Below are 16,371 nucleotides of genomic sequence, written 5' to 3' on the forward strand. Positions count from 1 at the left end.
GTATAAAGAAGGGGAGAGCTCTGGGTAGAAATTGTCAATACGGACATGGCTGCTTATGTGAGAGACATTAAGCCCCTACCTACCTCCGTCTCTCATTAGAATAGCTCTGCTTCCTCCTGTTCTATTTCTTCTCTCACCGAGAAAACAACCTCTAAATAAGCCGCATGCTACGAACTCAGACTCGTCATACGTTTCTCGAATACCACCTCCGCCGGTGTTCTCCGCGATACTATGTGATGCTACGCGGGGTACATTCTGTTTAGCGTGGTCGCGAGAAAGAAACAACTTGTTTCCGACTAACTTAACCCTGTCTTGCGGCTATCAAGTCTTGGCTCCCAAGTTGGGTTTAAATTCATTACGCAAGCAGGTAGGTATATTCGACGTACTATCTACCATCGCAGACGCGTCTATCTTCCAAGAACGCACACGTACGTCCGACCTACCGATCAATACTTGAACAGGCGGACCTCGGCGCCGGCGCCGGCGCCGCTCTCGGTGAGCATGCGCCGGTTGCGGCGGGCGTAGTAGACGCGGAGCAGGAGGCAGCCGGCGGCGACCATGAGGAGGAGGGCGGCGTTGGTCCAGTGGCCGGTGGGGTAGCCGGCCTTGGCCTCGTCGGCCCTGTAGATCCAGACGCCGACGATCTGGCCGGGGGCGCCGCCGAGCCCGATGTTGAGCGCGATGGCGAGCCCGACCGACGCCGTGCTGAAGATGTTGGACGACAGCCACCCCAGCAGCGGCGGGATGCACGCGAACGCCCCCGACGCCGCCACTATCAGGCACCCGTACCGCGGCCCGTACGCCTCCGCCGGCAGCGCCGCCGACGCCAGGAACCCCACCGCCCCCACCGTCGCCAGCGCCGCCGAGTGCAGCCCCCGCGCGTTGAAGTGGTCCGCCGACCAGGACGTCAGGATCTGCACGACTGTCCGGGCGAGTTAGCCGTGAGCTCAAGGGGAGGGGGGAGGAGGGGAGGGGGCGCCGTGGCATCTAGGCGTCGAATACTTACCGTAGGCGACAGCGTACGGCGGCACGGTCATGAGCTGCGCCTGGAGGTCGTGGTAGCCGAGGCCGGCGGTGATGGAGGGGGTAAAGAGGGATAAGGAGCTGAAGGGGGTCGAGATGCCGAAATACACGACGTAGTGGCCCCAGAGGCGCCAGTCGGTGAGGGTCTGGACGGCTTCGGCGCGGGTCATCGCCTTGTGGTGGCCCTTGCTGCCCTCGAGGCGGAGGCGGTCGACGGCGAGGTCGCGCTCCTGGGTGGTCAGCCACCGGGCGCTCTCGGGGTAATCGGGCAGCAGGAACCAGACGAAGAAGGCGGAGATGCAGGAGGGCACGCCCTCGATGATGAAGAGCCAGCGCCAGGCGGACAGGCCGCCGGCGCCGTTCATGTGCCCGATGCCGTAGGCGATGGCCCCGCCGAAGGCGCCGGCGAGCGTCGCCGACGCGAGGATGAAGGCGACGCGGATGCTGCGCTCCTCGGCCTTGTACCAGAACGTGAGGTAGTAGACGAGGCCCGGGAACAGGCCGGCCTCGAAGACGCCGAGCAGGAAGCGCACGACGGTGACGGACGCGTAGCTGTGGACGCCGCCGAGCCCGATCGTCAGCGCGCCCCACGAGAACATGAGGAAGGCGATCCAGCGCGACGGCCGCAGCTTCTTGAGCAGGATGTTCGACGGCACCTCGAACAGCCCGTACGCGACGAGGAAGATCATGAGCGCGATCGTGTACTCGAAGTTGGACATGCCCGTCTCCGTCATGAGATCGTTGCCCGTCGATGAGTTCATGATCTTGGCGTTCCCAATGTTCGACCGGTCCAGGTAGCATAAGAAATAGATGCCTGCCGAGAGCGGCACGATGCGCTTGTCCTGCTTCCATCGCAGCGCCTTCTCGGCGTCGCTGATGGGCGAGCCCGAGGACTCATACTGGACGACACTCGCGCCGAGTTCCTAAAGCGAAGAGGCGTCAGTTCGGAGCGCGTCCTCAGACAGAAAACACAGGGCGGAATCGGGTCGGCAAGAGTCCCTCCCGCTCTTCTCGTACCTCCTTTCCGCTCTCGACATCAGGGCCAAATTTGCGGTCTGTCATCTTTGCGAACTCCTCGAGCAATATCCCCGCCGTCGAGAGCCAACGGCGCAAGCTTTGACCAAGGGAGGAGGTTCAGGACGGATAGGAAGACGAGTCCGCTTAGCGGGGCGTTGTCTATCTACGACTGAGAACGCGGTCCGTCTAGCTTGAGACGCTCGAGGGAGTGAGGGAGAAGACGCGGAAACACGAGCAAATAATGGGGTTTCAAGGCAGCGCTCATTAGGGTACACGAGGCTGGGGTTAGGATGACAATATACAGGGGGGGAAGCAAACCATGCCACATACGCGGGGAGTGTGGAGATGATGCTAATACAGATGAGGTGATCCACTGCCGGGGTGCTGATCATGGAGTTCTGGACTCTTTACCACGGATTACCACAGCAGAACCCCCATCCGTGTGTCTCGCCCACCAATAAATCTGCGGCATGGAAGGCGAGTTCCCACCGTTCATTTTGTCGAGGTGACCAGTTCGGGCAGGGTTGAGAGGAAGCGTACGATTATTTCGAAGCGTGGAGGCTAACGATATCGGCCCTTTATTGAGGAATCATGTTCCCGGTCCACTCAGGTCCGTCTCTTCTCAAAGGGTCATAATGGTCGTCGATGTGGTGCTGCTTTTGCTTGAGATGTCACCCTCCATCGAGCAGGGGTGTATCATCTACGCCGCATAATACCTAGGTATAGCAGCCAATTCCAAGGCCCGATTCCAAGGCCCGGGTCGCTCTTCGGTGACATCTCCTCTCTCGGGTCGGTGTATTTCAGCACCGTCGTCCCACGCTCGCAGGCCGGGCGCGAGTCTGGAGATCCGACGCCCATTGGCGGAAAACGGGTTCGGGTTGAGCTATGCCACTCACATAATACCTCCACAATCCCCACGGGGTTCCCATGGGTATACATGGGGTAGGTAAGTAAAGGGCACGACCATCTCTGTAAATCTTCACGCTGCAGCCAAGATAGCGAACGGGACCTGTGACCGGCTTTTGCCGGTGTCTTGCACATAAAATACAATATCGTTCGAGGCGTCACATAGGGAATCCTACCTACCTTATAAGCCTGCATCGCCCACGAGGGAGACGTAGGAGTTTACATTTTCACGTGATGAGAGGTGATTGGCCGCATGCTGGATACTTAACGACAAAGAGCTACATCTATCGACTACGAATTGCTCCATACTCGCCAGTTCTACGTCGTAGACGGGGTTCTTCGTCTGGGTCGCCAGAGACTGAATATTCAGGATGGGGGTTGGTCTGCTGTTTGGGTTCCTACTTGCTGCCGTCGCCCGCACTCTAAACCACCACGCCTCTTGGAAGGTGGAAGATTGCTCCAAATTTGCCTCGGATACGGGTGGTACGGGGGTGACGATCCTAGACGCGGCCTACATACCCCAAAATGCTTCCATAACGATCCCAACATGCCGCCTAGTCGGCAGAGTTCCGTACGGCGAGAAGGGGAATAACTCGGTTATCTTCGAGCTCTGGCTGCCGAGTGTCGAGAAGTACAACGGCAGATTCCTAGTAGTAGGTAGGTGCGCAGAAGACCACCCGGCTGCAGTCCCACGGCGTTGAATGACACTGAAGCTTGGATGCAGGCAACGGAGGAATGGCAGGTACTATTCCTACGCAGGTGATTACGCTCAATCTTAACCAGGGGTATGCGGTCGCCGGGGGCAACGCGGGCCACTTGGCCTCTGAGAACAATGGCGGCAGTGGTGCTCCCGGCGTGTATCTGCCGTACATGCACGACGACGAGCAGGTCAGGGCGTGGATACATAACTCCATCGCGTATCTCACACCCCCCGCCAGACAAATAGCGACCGCCTTCTATCGCAAGGCCCCAAAGTATAGCTACTACGAGGGCTGTTCGACGGGAGGTGCGCAAGGCTTTGCTCTCGCGCAATTCCACCCGGGGTTGTTCGACGGCATCGTGGCCAAGGGTCCCGGGAACTGGTACTCTCACTTGGCGTTGTCTTTCCTATACAACGCGCAAGTGACGCAGGTGGGTAAGCCGGCGGTCGTCCCTAGCGGAGATGTCTAACCTAGACAAATGCTAATAACTCCAACTCTTAGGGTTCGGCCTTCTTACCCCAAACCGCACTTGATCTGATAACCCAGGCCGTCCTAGCCAAGTGCGACACCATCGACGGCGTCGAAGACGGCGTCCTGGAAAATCCGCTACTATGTGACTTCGATGTCGCCTCACTGGAATGCGGATCCCCGGGGACAACAGGAAACTCGTCGGAATGCCTCACGCCGAACCAGGTCTCTGCGGCGCGACGCATCTACTCAGGGCCCGCCGACGCACGATCAGGTGCTTCGCTGTACCCGGGGTTCTCAGTCGGGAGCGAGACGGAGTGGATGGTGCAGGAGGGGGTCTTGGTCGAGGCCTTCTCGATCCCGATCCTGCAGAACATGCTCTTCGATAACTTGTCATACGACGCGGCGCAGTTCGACTGGGGTGCCGACGTCGACGCGCTTGACGCGCGGATCGGCGCGCGGATCGACGCCGTGAGCCCCGACCTGTCGCAGCTCGCGGCTGCCGGCGGCAAGATGATCGTGCTCCAGGGCTGGGCGGACCCGCTCAACGCGGCGACCTGGCCGATCGAGCACCTACGGCAGCTCGAGGCGTCGTCGGGCGGCGACGTCGGCGCCTGGTTCCGCCTCTTCATGATCCCCGGCGGTGGACACTGCGGCGCGGCCTCTCACTACCCGCAGGTGCCGGCCGTCTGGCACGCGCTCGATGCGGTCGCACGCTGGGTCGAGACCGGGCACGCGCCCACCGAGATTCTGGCTACGGACCCGGCGGACGAGGGCCGAGCCGGCAAGACGAGCAAGCTGTGCCCCTGGCCTCGGACGGCTAGGTTCCGCGGGGGCAACGTGAATGATTGGAATTCGTTCGTGTGCGAGGGATGAGCTGGTCGCGGATGGAGCCGTAGAAACCTACTACGTGTCTAGGTACCATTTTCCTGTGACAGAAGCAGCAGACAGAAGAAGGGGAATGGGGCTGCGGTTCTCGACTGTTTTACTCTCCGGCTTCCGGTGTACATATCACCGCTCTCAGTCCGTAACAGAGAGCTAGATAGATGCATGCTGCCCAACAATCAATCTTGGAGACACTCGGTCGTACGTAAGAACCTGCGTGACTATCTGCTCGGCCAGCTGCAGGCAGCAGCAGCAGTGATGCCATACACACAACGGCGGGTCGACCGGGGACGGGCGACCTATGCACTCTACACCGTGAGGCATTTCGAACTCGTATATATTGTTTAGTTCCAGCGTGACAATCTCGCGCGGAGGAGGCGGGAAGTTCTCATCCGCCGCGAGTAGGGCGACAACGCCTCCCTTAGCGCGTAGATTATCGTCGTAGGCGGTTTCTCGCCCGGAACACGAAGCGGGCTTTCGTCACCAAGAAGTTAACGAGCTTCGGGGGTATGGACAGCTTGACAAATACGTTGCGAAAAGGCGTAGCGGTGATGTTATTAGTTGACTGCTGAACCGGCTAGCAAAGATGATGATAGGTAACTCTGCGTCCAGCATTTATGGGAGGTAGGTGCCTGTATTAGGCGGTATAAATAGGCTAAGCTACTCGCTCCCTGCACGTGATGTACCTACGTACCCAGGTGTGGCTCGAAGCCGTGAAGCCACTTGGGGCGCCAACTCCTCCGTAACAGATAGGTACAATCAATCCGCTGTCTCGTCTCAGCTAACGCCGGACCGTCTCCGATTCACGCCCATAGTAAGAAACTTCCTCCGTCCGCCTCATATACCCAGGTATACAGTTGAAAGCCTATCGACGGTTGTTTCACTTGTGCTGGATGTCACTCGCAATAACGACGCACAGATGTTCCCTCTTCACTCTATCTAACCTTCTTCTACATCCTCTTGCTTAACTTCGGGACTCGTCTGCAGCAGGGAGCTGTTGCTAGCCACTTCGGCGGCATGGTTGGCTATGATTCTGTTCTGGAGCGACCTCCAGTTCCAGAACTCGGCGTGAGCAAGCACAGAGGTACGCCTCTCGATGTGCAGAATCAATCTGACGCATGACCCGGGCGCCTTGTATGATTGTCAGTCTCCACTGGGCTTCGAGCCTCCCGCGCAGCTGCTCGATCTTTTGCTGGCAGGAGGGGCACTGCTTCTCGTGGAAGAGCGCGCAGTCCCAGTCCTCCGGGTCTCCCATGGTGATATCTGACAGGGGGCAGATGTCGGGCTGGCGCTGGCTTGTCCATAGCGCTTGCTAGGGGTGTCGTCGATGGTCGGGACCTGGGAAAGTTGGAGGGTAATATATCTCGCTTCCATCGGCCGCCTTCCTTCTAGAAAGGCCGACAGGCCCTTCCCGGGGCCTACGTGATGGTATCAGCCACCTATTGTACGTCAGGCACAATCCGCCGAGTTTGTTTTGATGCTTCGGGATGTGGGTTAACCCTGAAAACATAGGTAGTTACGGAAGTAATACCTACCTAATTTCACGCGCACAGAGAAACCTGCCTCATCATTAATGTTAACCATAATCGCAGCCCCGAACTGGCGCTCCTTCTCGGGCGCCCGTATATCACACTCAGATCTAGGAAATCTGCTACGGCTATTATACGTCCTGTGCTGCGGCTGTTTGTAGAGAGCTTCACCACCGTAAACCGCCGGCGTTGCCAGAGACCTGATGGATAACTTTAGGGTGGTAACACCCGATAGGAGGGTGTAAATTACGCAGAATTCTTCTCCTCCTCCTCCTTCTCCTCCCCATTCTGTTTCTTCATCCAGGAGCTCGAGGGGGGCACGCGACACGCGGCTCTGAAAATGCGTAGTATCGCCTGGTGAAAGCTACCTACCGGTCACAGAGCTGTCAGTTTCCGTAATCCTCCGTCCACCCCCGGTTCGGGGCTGGAAACCACCTGATCGACCCATGGCGGCGAGTGCGCGTGTAGCTCCCTGGTGTGGGCACTAACATGCTCCAGAGTTGCCCAGGAACGTCCAGGGAATGCCTTAGCTCTTTTTCTTTCTTTCTCTCTTTTTTCTCTGCCATCCCACGCATGACGGTACGAGATGTGACTGGGATGTAGGTATCACTAGCCACACCGAAGTTTCTTGGTTGTGGCAATAGAGGCTTCCTCTGTGATGCGGTCACCTCGCTAATCGGAAAGACCAAGGCGTGGCATGCCGGATAGCTTCTCCAGTCTTCGGTAAACAGAGCCGTGCATCGAGAATCCCTTCTGAACTAAAAGGCCCCATGCCTATAGTAATGGGCGGGATACCACGACACATATACTACCGAGTATATCTGATATAGTTCGCCAAAGACTATTGGTATGTTGGATACCGTCCATTCCCGATTTCCTAGGACCTATGAATTCTTTCTTCACTTCTCCCATCATCCTGCAGTGTCTAATCCTAGTTGAGGCTCTGGCATAGTTACGTGGCTAGACCCTGTTGTTGATAGGCCACGGCAACCTCATTTCTTTTCAGAATGCAATGGATGTTGCTTTTACGATATGTTCCGAGGTAATTTCGCACATTATGCGCTTATGTCAAGAATACACGGAGATGTATCTAGAGGAGGTAGGAGGTAGGTGTAGGCTGGGGCGGTGTTAAAAGAAGAACCGATCAATATACCTTCCTCCGAACCGAGATATGAGAAAATACGACTGGGCAATGCAAAAGGTCCCCTTTGGGTATTCTCCGGCGAGAAGGCACTTCGACTTCGAGCTGTGCCAACTAGGTGTCAGGTTCCCGTATTACATCCTTCGTGCATCCATGCACCGACCCATGAGCTGTGACACTAGATACCTTCAACTTCCCCATTAGCCAGGGGCAAAAGTCCACGAATGAAGGGGAAGAGGCCGATCGCGGAAGCGCTACTCGACAGGGGTGTTTTACGCATAACTTGGGTGCACCTGTGTAGGCGTTCATCTGCGTACGCAAGACGATCTCAGCGAAGGCGGCGTGTGAATCTCGACATTAGCGATGTCCATCTGCAGCTAGAGGCCCCCTCCCCCCCGAATAGCATGGGGAATAAGAGCTAATAGAAGTTTTGCTGTTGGTCCATCCTGTTTGGGCGATTCAGCGGTTGAGGCCAAAACCACATGTGCGTGTCTTGTGCATAACCGACGACTGGCGTGGTTGTAAAAAAACCCCCTTCCAAAAACAACGAGCGTGCGTAGGGGAAACGGACACACCGTCATAGGCTCTACTGCAGCTATTCCCAGCTTTAGCGGCCCGAAGGAACGGTCACCACCTCCTTGGATACTATAGATGTAACAGTTTTCGCCCTTGAATTCCGACTTTTGCTCAGTTTGCTTCAGTAATGTAGCTCTGCTTTGTCGCCCTTGGCCGCTGAGAATGCGTGGGTACATGTTTAAGCATCTATTAACACGACCTCCCGGCCCCATACTCCGTTCGGCGATTATCTGCTGATATTGCTAGGCGCTGGGGAAAGGTCGAGTTGACGAAGGACTGGAAAGGTGACAGATCTTGACATCGACTCAACCCAGACAGATACCAACGTTAACAGGCCAAGGGCGTGTTGCCAGGGTGATTGGTTAGCTTGACCAGAGACAAGCCCTTCGCTTCCCGCCCCCCACGGGCGGTTATATTAGCTTAGGCGACCTACCCAGGGCACCGGGTTTGGATCCTCTTCCGGTAAGGTGTGATGACTCGGGTCCTTAGCACGTGCCGGTTTTGCCCGTCGAGAGCTGGATGAGGCCCGCTGCCTCCTGTGAACTCCAGTCTTTACCGCGGGCCTTCGACGAAATATCGGAGCGCGGGAGCAAATATTTCCTACCTACCTACACGGTTGTAAATGGGTTCCGATGCTAGCTAGAAGGGATGTCGTCCTCGATATAATACCTACCCGACTTGCCACGGGCTCCCGCAAATGTCTGCCGGCCTCGTGGCGTCGCCTACCCCCCAGGCTCAGATGTTATGAGCCCGATCCACTCGTGGGTAGGATGTGGCGCGAAAATCGCGTTGCGATGGTGCAGATGTGGACGGGGCAGCAGGGGCGTGCTAGATGCGTGCCACTGAAATATGATAACGGCCAGGCGAGTTCTGATTTTTTTTTTTCCCTCTCGACCTAGTTCGCGGGAATCGTAGCCGCTGGCCACCTACACAGGCATAAGCCAAGAAGATGGGACAAAGTCTCCAGCGCCGGAAGCCGCCGCTTATGTCAACTGTTCAACGGCAGAGCGTTGGTGCTAGAGTCAGCCGACAGGCAACGAAGATGCCCTAAGGTGATCTAGATCTCGTGTATCTCTTGCTTACCCGTCCCGCCAAGTTTCGCCTCGTATAATTAAGAGCTGAGTTTGCTTTGTCCCGCCGAGACCATGGGGGCTCATCCTTTTCCTTTGGCTGTCTTCTGCGATGTCCAGTTACTTACCGGCTTCTCCAACACGAGACAGACATCTCGCTACCCTCGAGTTGCAGCGGTGACTAATGCCAAGACGCTGGAGCAACAATGGGCCACAGATGGCAGGTGTGAGATGCTGCCAGGGAGCCCGAGGTTGCCATCCCGTCGATGGGAGCATACCTGAGTAGGGATATTGGCCGAGGGCCAGCATGTAGCTGTAGGCTCGGGACGATGTGGAGGGGGCCAAGATACACCAGCAGTGGGCACTCCATGCTACCTGGGATGTGTGCGCGTCCGAGATACGGCCCGTACTCCTACCGTGATAGGCCGTAGGCGGACGCTATCACATGTATTACGGTCCCAACTGGGCAGCCTCAACGGCGACCCCCTGTTATATTCCCCCACCCATCCATCTTATCAGATGATCTGATAAAAAATTTTTTTTATCTCGATCGCCGACAACAACGACGCTTTAGAAGGAATTCAGACGTCGATGGGTAGCAGTGAGGGAAATATGGTACCTACATGTACGCCTTGGACAAGGTCGGGTCTTGGCGTGTTGATATCAAGCCACATCGGTTGTGCCTGTCGCCAATTAGTGGTCTTTCGTAGGCCAAGAAGGGTGACTCTGGCCCTGGAGAGGGTAGGGATTGTGTCTTGCAGCCGTAGGCATCGCTTATGCTATGTTACATTAGAAGTACGCTGCATCCGTCGATCACTGCTGAATAAATATTGCGAATCAGCCTCTCCCTCCTCCCCTCCTCCGTCTCTGCTCTCCTTTCCCTACGCAGTGCGCGCACGCCCTAGATTAACATCCTGCTTCAGTCGTTGCGTGTGTGGTTCGGAAAGGAAGACACGCACGATACACCATGGCGACCGCTCCCCCCGCTGGGGCCCCCGCCCCCGACGGTCGCGATGTCGAGAAGGACGTCGTCCTGAGCTCGCCCAACGCTGTGCTGGCCGACGACTCCAAGGTCGACTCGGACGATAACTCGTCAAACGTGCTCGAGGGTATCAAGCAAGTGGAAGCGATCACGTCGGTTTGGTCTAAGAGGGCGCTATGGACTACCTTCGTCTTGTAGGTGGACTCGCATCACCGCGCGATCTTCTCGGCACCGGGTACTAAGAATGCGCAATCATATAGGCTATGGATCGTATCGTTCGTCTCCGACCTGTTGTCGTCCGTCGAGGGCGCATTGTCGCCATACGTCACATCCGCCTTCGCCAGACACGGACTCTTGGGAGTCATCAACATCGCCGCGCGAGTTATTGGTGGCGTCGTCACGCTGAGTCTCGGAAAGATCATCGATATCCGAGGCCGTATGGAGGGCTTCATCGGATCCCTGTTTCTCATCACCATCGGTATGATCATGAAGGCCACGTGCCAGAACGTCGAGACGTACGCGGCCGCCCAGGTCTTCACTTGGGTCGGCAAGGTGGCCCTCGGCTTCGTCGTCGATGTCTTCGTAGCCGATATCACGACGCTCAAGAATCGAAGTCTCATCTTCGCCCTCAACTCCACCCCTAACCTTGCCACCACCTTCGCCGGTCCCAGAATCGCCCAGCTCTTCTTCGAGCAAGTCAATTTCCGATGGGCCTTCGGCGCCTTCGCCATCATCTTGCTCGGGTCTTCCATCCCGGTCATTGTCATCCTCTACTACCACGAGCGGAAGGCGAGGCAGATGGGCCTCATTCGCCCGAAATCGGGCCGCACGCGCCTGCAGTCCTTCGTCCATTATGTCATCGAGTTTGACCGTAAGTAATCTGGACGCGAGGGCCTTGTGCCCAGAGACGCTCTGCGCTAACTCGCTTCGACCTGCCTAGTTGTCGGCGCGATTCTCATCTCCGGAGGCTTCACGTTGATAACCCTCCCGTTCAGTCTTGTGAGCTCGAGCTCGCACTCGTGGAGGAGCGCTAGCATCATCATCATGATCGTGTTCGGCGTGATCGGCCTCGCTGCGTTCGCGGTCTGGGAGAAATACTTCTCCCGCGTCAAGTTCTTCCCCTTCGAATTCCTCAAGGACAGAACGTTCCTGGGATCGGTGCTGTCTCACTTCTTCGTTTTCATGACTACCTTGTTAGCTTATCCCTATCCTCGCCCCTGATCCCTGCATAGATATTATCTGCTTGAGGCTAACGTTCGGTACAGTGTCTGGGACGCCTACTACAGCTCTTACCTTCAGGTTGTTCACGGCTTGGACATCACTATCTCGAACTACGTGCTGAACGCCTACTCGCTCACCTCCTACGTCGCTGGCCCATTCATCGCCTTGTACGTATCGCAAAATACCTCCGGCTTGAGCAGTTTACTAACAACGTCTCGTATAGGTATATCCGCTGGACTGGCCACGTCAAATACCCGGCTCTTGCCAGCGCCCCTATCTACTTGCTCGGTACCGCACTCATCGTCTACTTCCGAGTTCCCTCCTCGCCAGTCGGCTATCTCGTGATGTGCCAGGTCCTTGTTGGTTTCGGCGCCGGCGTGTTGTCTCAGACGGGGGTCCTTGCTGCTATGGCGTCGGTAAGGCACCAAGATGTTGCCGTCGCTCTCGCCATCTACGGCCTGTTTGGCTCCGTCGGCTCCTCCGTCGGCTACGCAATCGCAGGCGGCATGTGGACAAACATTCTCCCCGCCAAGCTATACGAATTCCTACCCGAGGACAGCAAGCACTTGACGGCTGAGATCTACGGCGACATTCAGAAACAAATGGCGTACGACTTCGGGACCCCCATCCGAAACGCTGTAATCGCGGCGTACGGCGATGTCATGAGGAAGATGGTCATCGTCGGTTCTGCACTTATACCTCTGGTGATCGCTACCGTCTTTATCTGGAGGAACATCAACGTCAAGAAGCTTGAGTCCGAAGAGAAGAAGGAGAGGGGAAACGTGTTCTAAACGTGATGGCCATTATAATCTTATCCAAAAGGCCTTAAGAAGCTCTATCGTCATAATTATTGAGATGTAGTGGGTGTTCTCTCAGGATGAATCTGGTTTCTTGCGGATTCCGGCGATCCTAGCGATAAGCTTCGGACGACTGGGGGGCACTCTGAGGCTAAAGTCTTCTCATGGAGGATGAACGGCTTCGATATTATACCACGTTGAGTATCGGGGCCTGGTGGGCCTTGTTGTCATATGCGGGGAGTGCTACGACATGACGATACCTAGGAAATATACCATTCGCAACTCTTGTGTAGAGAGTGTGAATTCTCACGCGTCCCGTGCTTTCTGCAATAATGCTTGTCCAACATCGAATGCATAGGGTCGTGGCAGCTGAAGACTTGATGAGAAGAGACAATATCTACGAGATATAACCTGAGAACGAGAGCCACCCCCGACCCCTCCAGCTATGCACCAACGGAGCTTTACTTGAACAAGTGCGCAGCCATCAACTCCAACTTCATGAAGAGGATTCCTGGCCTCTCCCTCTCAGGGAAAGGATGGGATTGGGGATCCGCCCGTGGTCTGACGCCTCCGCGGGTGCGCTCACCCGAGGCGCCGGAAGTACATCTCGGTGGCCTTGCCGTCGGAGGCCCGGGCGACGAAGCGCATGGTCTGGCGGGCGTCGAGCAGGGTGTAGTTCTTCCAGAGCTCGCGGCCGACCCAGCTCGGCTAGGGGGCGGGGGGGGGGCGCTGGGACACGGTACGGCACGATGTGATCACGGATACGTTCGCGCGGCGCGTCGGAGAGCCAGCGGCGATGTGGTAAAGGGGCCGAGAGAAAGTCTAGGGAATCAAGAAACGTACGATGTCCCGTTGATCCAGAGCCAGGTCCCGGCTATGGCTTTCATCACTTCTTCCAGCTTCACCATGGTTGCGAGTCGGCGTCGATATAGGTAGCAGTCTTTCTTTGCTTTAGCTCCTCCTGGATAGAGAGGAACGCCGTCACGGCGCGGGCCGCTTATGATGGCAATATCTCAGCCCTGTTCTTATATCCATCCCAACCTACCACTCTCCGCGAAGATGGTGTAATGCTCATTTCGCCCTCCTCGTGCGTGGGGAGCCGGTTAAATTCGCCAGCACTGCTGTTAAATAGGCATCTGCCCCTGGCCAATAACCTTCTAATGCAAGTTGGCAACCCACCCCTACGATGGAACCGATGATACGGATGTTATTGTATATGTGTCGCTGGTTCTAATTCTGGCTAGCAATCATATACTGAGAGCTTTCCCGAACTCCCGGGACGGACACTCGAGTTGCTATGGTGGGATTGGAACGTCACAATGTCGCCGGAGTCGGCGCAGATCCCTCAGACCGGAGTTGTGTTGCTATATGCAGATAGTTGGTGGTACATGGAAACGAGGATACGCTTTAAAACTATCGATTCTCACGCAACCACTTTCGGCATTCTATGTTGTTGACGACTCTTATCGGGAGTGTCTATTCCTACAGTCATGATACAACTCACCTGGACCCATACAGCGAATAGGCGTGAAGTGGGCTAGACGTGTATTTTCGTCAAGTCGCCTTAGAGTTGCGTTGTGCATGATCAGGTTGGCTTCTGGAGCCTCGGCTACTGGGTGAGAACGAGCGTAGATTACGGCGTAGCAGCCTGCTTAATAAACAAATTGTGACTGTAGATCGAACGGAATAACAAGGACCAGTCTCCGTTTTGAGTCTGTACCCCTCCAGCTTTCCTCATGAACAGATCCTTAATAGAGGAATACGCATATTCGACGATGACGAAATTGACCGACAAAGAGTGGACTCCGCCTAGAGAACTCCAGCGAGAACTCACATCTCCTCTCCGACGCGGGGACTGCTCCCGCCAGCCCAGTCCTCCCGCTCGTAGAACCGAAACACTAGTTCGTAGTCGTCAAAGTCGTGCAGTATACGATCGACACGCCGATACCCGGGGATATCCGTCCGTTTAACACGACCGACCCTGTCGGAGACCCCGTAATCGCTGTGGGGGAGCGCCGTCTTGGTCTCGAAGAGGGTAACGCTGAATCGGCCGGGCTTGAAGATTTGGACTACGTGCTCGATGATTTCCGAAGTCTCACGCCCGTTCTGGCCACCGGGAACGTTGGTCTCGAATGAAGCGAAGGAACAAACTGGTTCCGGCGTGACGTGGACGGTGAAGTAATGGGCGGGCTTAGCGCCTTCGTCGCTCCCTGGTGCCTGCGTGGCCGGGATAATTCCATTCGCGGAAAAGCCGCACGGCGTGAAGAGGTACGCGTCGATACGGGCGTCAGGGTATTCGGAAGCGGGGTATACATCGGAGAGGCCGCATTCTTCCGAGACAACCGTTCCGAGAGCGTGGCCCTCGGTGGTGAGGTATTCCATATCCGCCTGTTCAGACGGTGGCGTGTGGTTGTCGTGGAGGTCGGAATCGCTCCCGTTGCTAAACACGTCGAAAGTATCGTCCGAGGCGCTTTCAGCCGTGCTCATAGTCTTGATCGTGCCAGTACTAGAGGACAAGTCGCCAAAACTCTCCGCAACGGCCTGTCGCGCCGCCCGAGCTTGCTCAGAGAACCTAGTGCTCGCGACCGCACTCGCATGCTCTAGGTAGAACTGCTTCGCATTCTCGGGGTCCAGGTCCGTCATCAAAATCTCCAAGGTTTCGTCGTTCACTCCGAATCCGTCGTGGTAGGCGGGAGCCAACCCGGTGGGGATTTTGGACACGCTAGGGAAGCGCGCCGACGTCTTCTCGGTATTGGGCGTGAGAGGGGGCGTCAAGGTTCTCGCCGGCGAGGTGATGTAAAGATACCAGTGATCGCCGTTCATCTTGCCGACCATGTAGGCGCTTCCTCCCTCGAACATGTCGTCGAGATACTTAACTTCCTGCTTCCAGCTGCGATGAGGCCCATGCTGCTTGTGGGGGAAGAGGAAGTTCTTGCGCGAATAGAACACCCGATACGGCGAAGCGGCAGCACGAACATCACCCAGAGACTTGGCGTTGTGGAAAGGGAACCCGGCATGCTCGGCGGCGATTCGGAGAAGTCGGTGGAGACCGAGGAGGAGAGTAGTAGTTCCGCAAGTCTTGAGGATCAGCTTGTGTGGGAAGACAAACATGCTGGACTCCGAGAGCAGATAGGCATCCACGTCCTCCGATTCGAGAACGGAGAGAATCTTGCAATTGACCATGTCGAGCATACCCACCCAAGCGTCACTGCAGACGGACTTCAGGCCGTCTTGCTTGACGCCGGGCGGCAGAGCCTTGGGGCTGGGAGCAAACCAGACCTCGAGGAGTTTCTCCGGGCCTAAACGAGGCGTGGGTAAGCGCAAGTGGTCAACCGATTTCTCTCTTCAGCGGGGAGAACCAACCTTCAAAAGCATTGGTGGAATCGAGATCTGCAGCAACATCATGATTGATTGTCAAATGGGGGGTGCCCTCAGATGGCGAAAATGTATAGTTGGTAGGAACGTCGAGGTTGATCATCTCCGTACCAGGAACCCGGGAGGCGAGCGGACGGTGCTACGGGGGAGGGGGAGGGGAGGGCTCGTCGCGATATCAACTGTCGGCTGCAGAGGCAAGAGGCTGTAGCTGCGGAGCACTGACTGCCGCCCAAACGAACCTTGCGGCGTTCGTTTGAGAGAGTAGGCCCACAGGTCGGTATAAGCCTAGAATGCTGGCGGAGCCAGCTACAATGGGAGGATGATCTTGAACGTCTCACAACGTAGACGTTAGGGGGGTCGGGCTCGAAGGGGGAGAAAGTCGTCCTTGAACCAAGGAATGGTGACGCCTTGTTGAAGACCTCGTTCTGGCAGAAACCGATACCTATGGAGGAGTATCGGGCCTAGCAGACGAGGGGATCTGCAAGTATGGCAGGAAGAGGAAGACGGCGGGAGGCGTTCGCGGTCGGAGGCTCGAGTCGAGTTGCAGCTCGTGTTATCTAGGTCTGTGAGAGAAGGACTATCAGCTCGAGCTCACGTCAATCTGGCCTGCCGGGCGACAGGAGAGCGGAGAGAAGCGTACTTGGCAGGCTTGGAGAGGAAACGAAGCAAATCTGCTGCGC

At 56.5% G+C, this 16,371-nt stretch overlaps 5 protein-coding genes across 5 annotated transcripts; 2 read left to right on the top strand and 3 right to left on the bottom strand.

Moving 5' to 3' along the window:
• Positions 1-446: 446 nt before the first annotated feature.
• GGS23DRAFT_605435 (MFS general substrate transporter) lies at positions 447-2,085 on the bottom strand (the record flags this gene model as incomplete). Its single annotated transcript, XM_051519753.1, has 3 exons — positions 447-922; positions 1,007-1,946; positions 2,041-2,085. The coding sequence occupies 3 exons, from the start codon at positions 2,083-2,085 to the stop codon at positions 447-449; spliced, it is 1,461 nt and encodes a 486-aa protein (XP_051371667.1).
• Positions 2,086-2,943: 858 nt separating this feature from the next.
• GGS23DRAFT_570320 (feruloyl esterase) lies at positions 2,944-5,606 on the top strand. The gene is made up of 3 exons (XM_051516507.1): positions 2,944-3,603; positions 3,671-4,077; positions 4,149-5,606. Exons 1-3 carry the CDS (start codon positions 3,318-3,320, stop codon positions 4,989-4,991), a joined length of 1,536 nt encoding a protein of 511 aa, XP_051371668.1. The 5' UTR covers positions 2,944-3,317; the 3' UTR covers positions 4,992-5,606.
• A 4,677-nt stretch (positions 5,607-10,283) lies between these two features.
• On the top strand, positions 10,284-12,310 carry GGS23DRAFT_597261 (siderophore iron transporter mirB; the record flags this gene model as incomplete). Its single annotated transcript, XM_051518595.1, has 5 exons — positions 10,284-10,492; positions 10,559-11,169; positions 11,239-11,491; positions 11,564-11,686; positions 11,743-12,310. 5 exons carry the CDS (start codon positions 10,284-10,286, stop codon positions 12,308-12,310), a joined length of 1,764 nt encoding a protein of 587 aa, XP_051371669.1.
• A 588-nt stretch (positions 12,311-12,898) lies between these two features.
• Positions 12,899-13,224, bottom strand: GGS23DRAFT_597262 (uncharacterized protein; the record flags this gene model as incomplete). Its single annotated transcript, XM_051518596.1, has 2 exons — positions 12,899-13,019; positions 13,160-13,224. The coding sequence occupies 2 exons, from the start codon at positions 13,222-13,224 to the stop codon at positions 12,899-12,901; spliced, it is 186 nt and encodes a 61-aa protein (XP_051371670.1).
• A 475-nt stretch (positions 13,225-13,699) lies between these two features.
• GGS23DRAFT_76960 (S-adenosylmethionine decarboxylase) lies at positions 13,700-16,059 on the bottom strand. Its single transcript, XM_051521264.1, has 2 exons — positions 15,680-16,059; positions 13,700-15,615 (listed from the first exon to the last, which is right to left on the bottom strand). Exons 1-2 carry the CDS (start codon positions 15,792-15,794, stop codon positions 14,147-14,149), a joined length of 1,584 nt encoding a protein of 527 aa, XP_051371671.1. The 5' UTR covers positions 15,795-16,059; the 3' UTR covers positions 13,700-14,146.
• Positions 16,060-16,371: the final 312 nt, after the last annotated feature.

Source organism: Durotheca rogersii, assembly GCF_024521655.1.
Source record: "Durotheca rogersii strain YMJ 92031201 chromosome Unknown GGS23scaffold_11, whole genome shotgun sequence".
Taxonomy (NCBI): domain Eukaryota; kingdom Fungi; phylum Ascomycota; class Sordariomycetes; order Xylariales; family Xylariaceae; genus Durotheca; species Durotheca rogersii.

Coding starts and splice junctions, on each gene's coding strand:
- GGS23DRAFT_76960 (XM_051521264.1), bottom strand. CDS start 15,794: ATGATCAACCTCGACGTTCCTACCAACTATACATTTTCGCCATCTGAG. Junction 15,616..15,679: donor TTCCACCAATGCTTTTGAAG/GTTGGTTCTCCC, acceptor CGCCTCGTTTAG/GCCCGGAGAAACTCCTCGAG.
- GGS23DRAFT_570320 (XM_051516507.1), top strand. CDS start 3,318: ATGGGGGTTGGTCTGCTGTTTGGGTTCCTACTTGCTGCCGTCGCCCGC. Junction 3,604..3,670: donor CGGCAGATTCCTAGTAGTAG/GTAGGTGCGCAG, acceptor GCTTGGATGCAG/GCAACGGAGGAATGGCAGGT. Junction 4,078..4,148: donor ACAACGCGCAAGTGACGCAG/GTGGGTAAGCCG, acceptor TCCAACTCTTAG/GGTTCGGCCTTCTTACCCCA.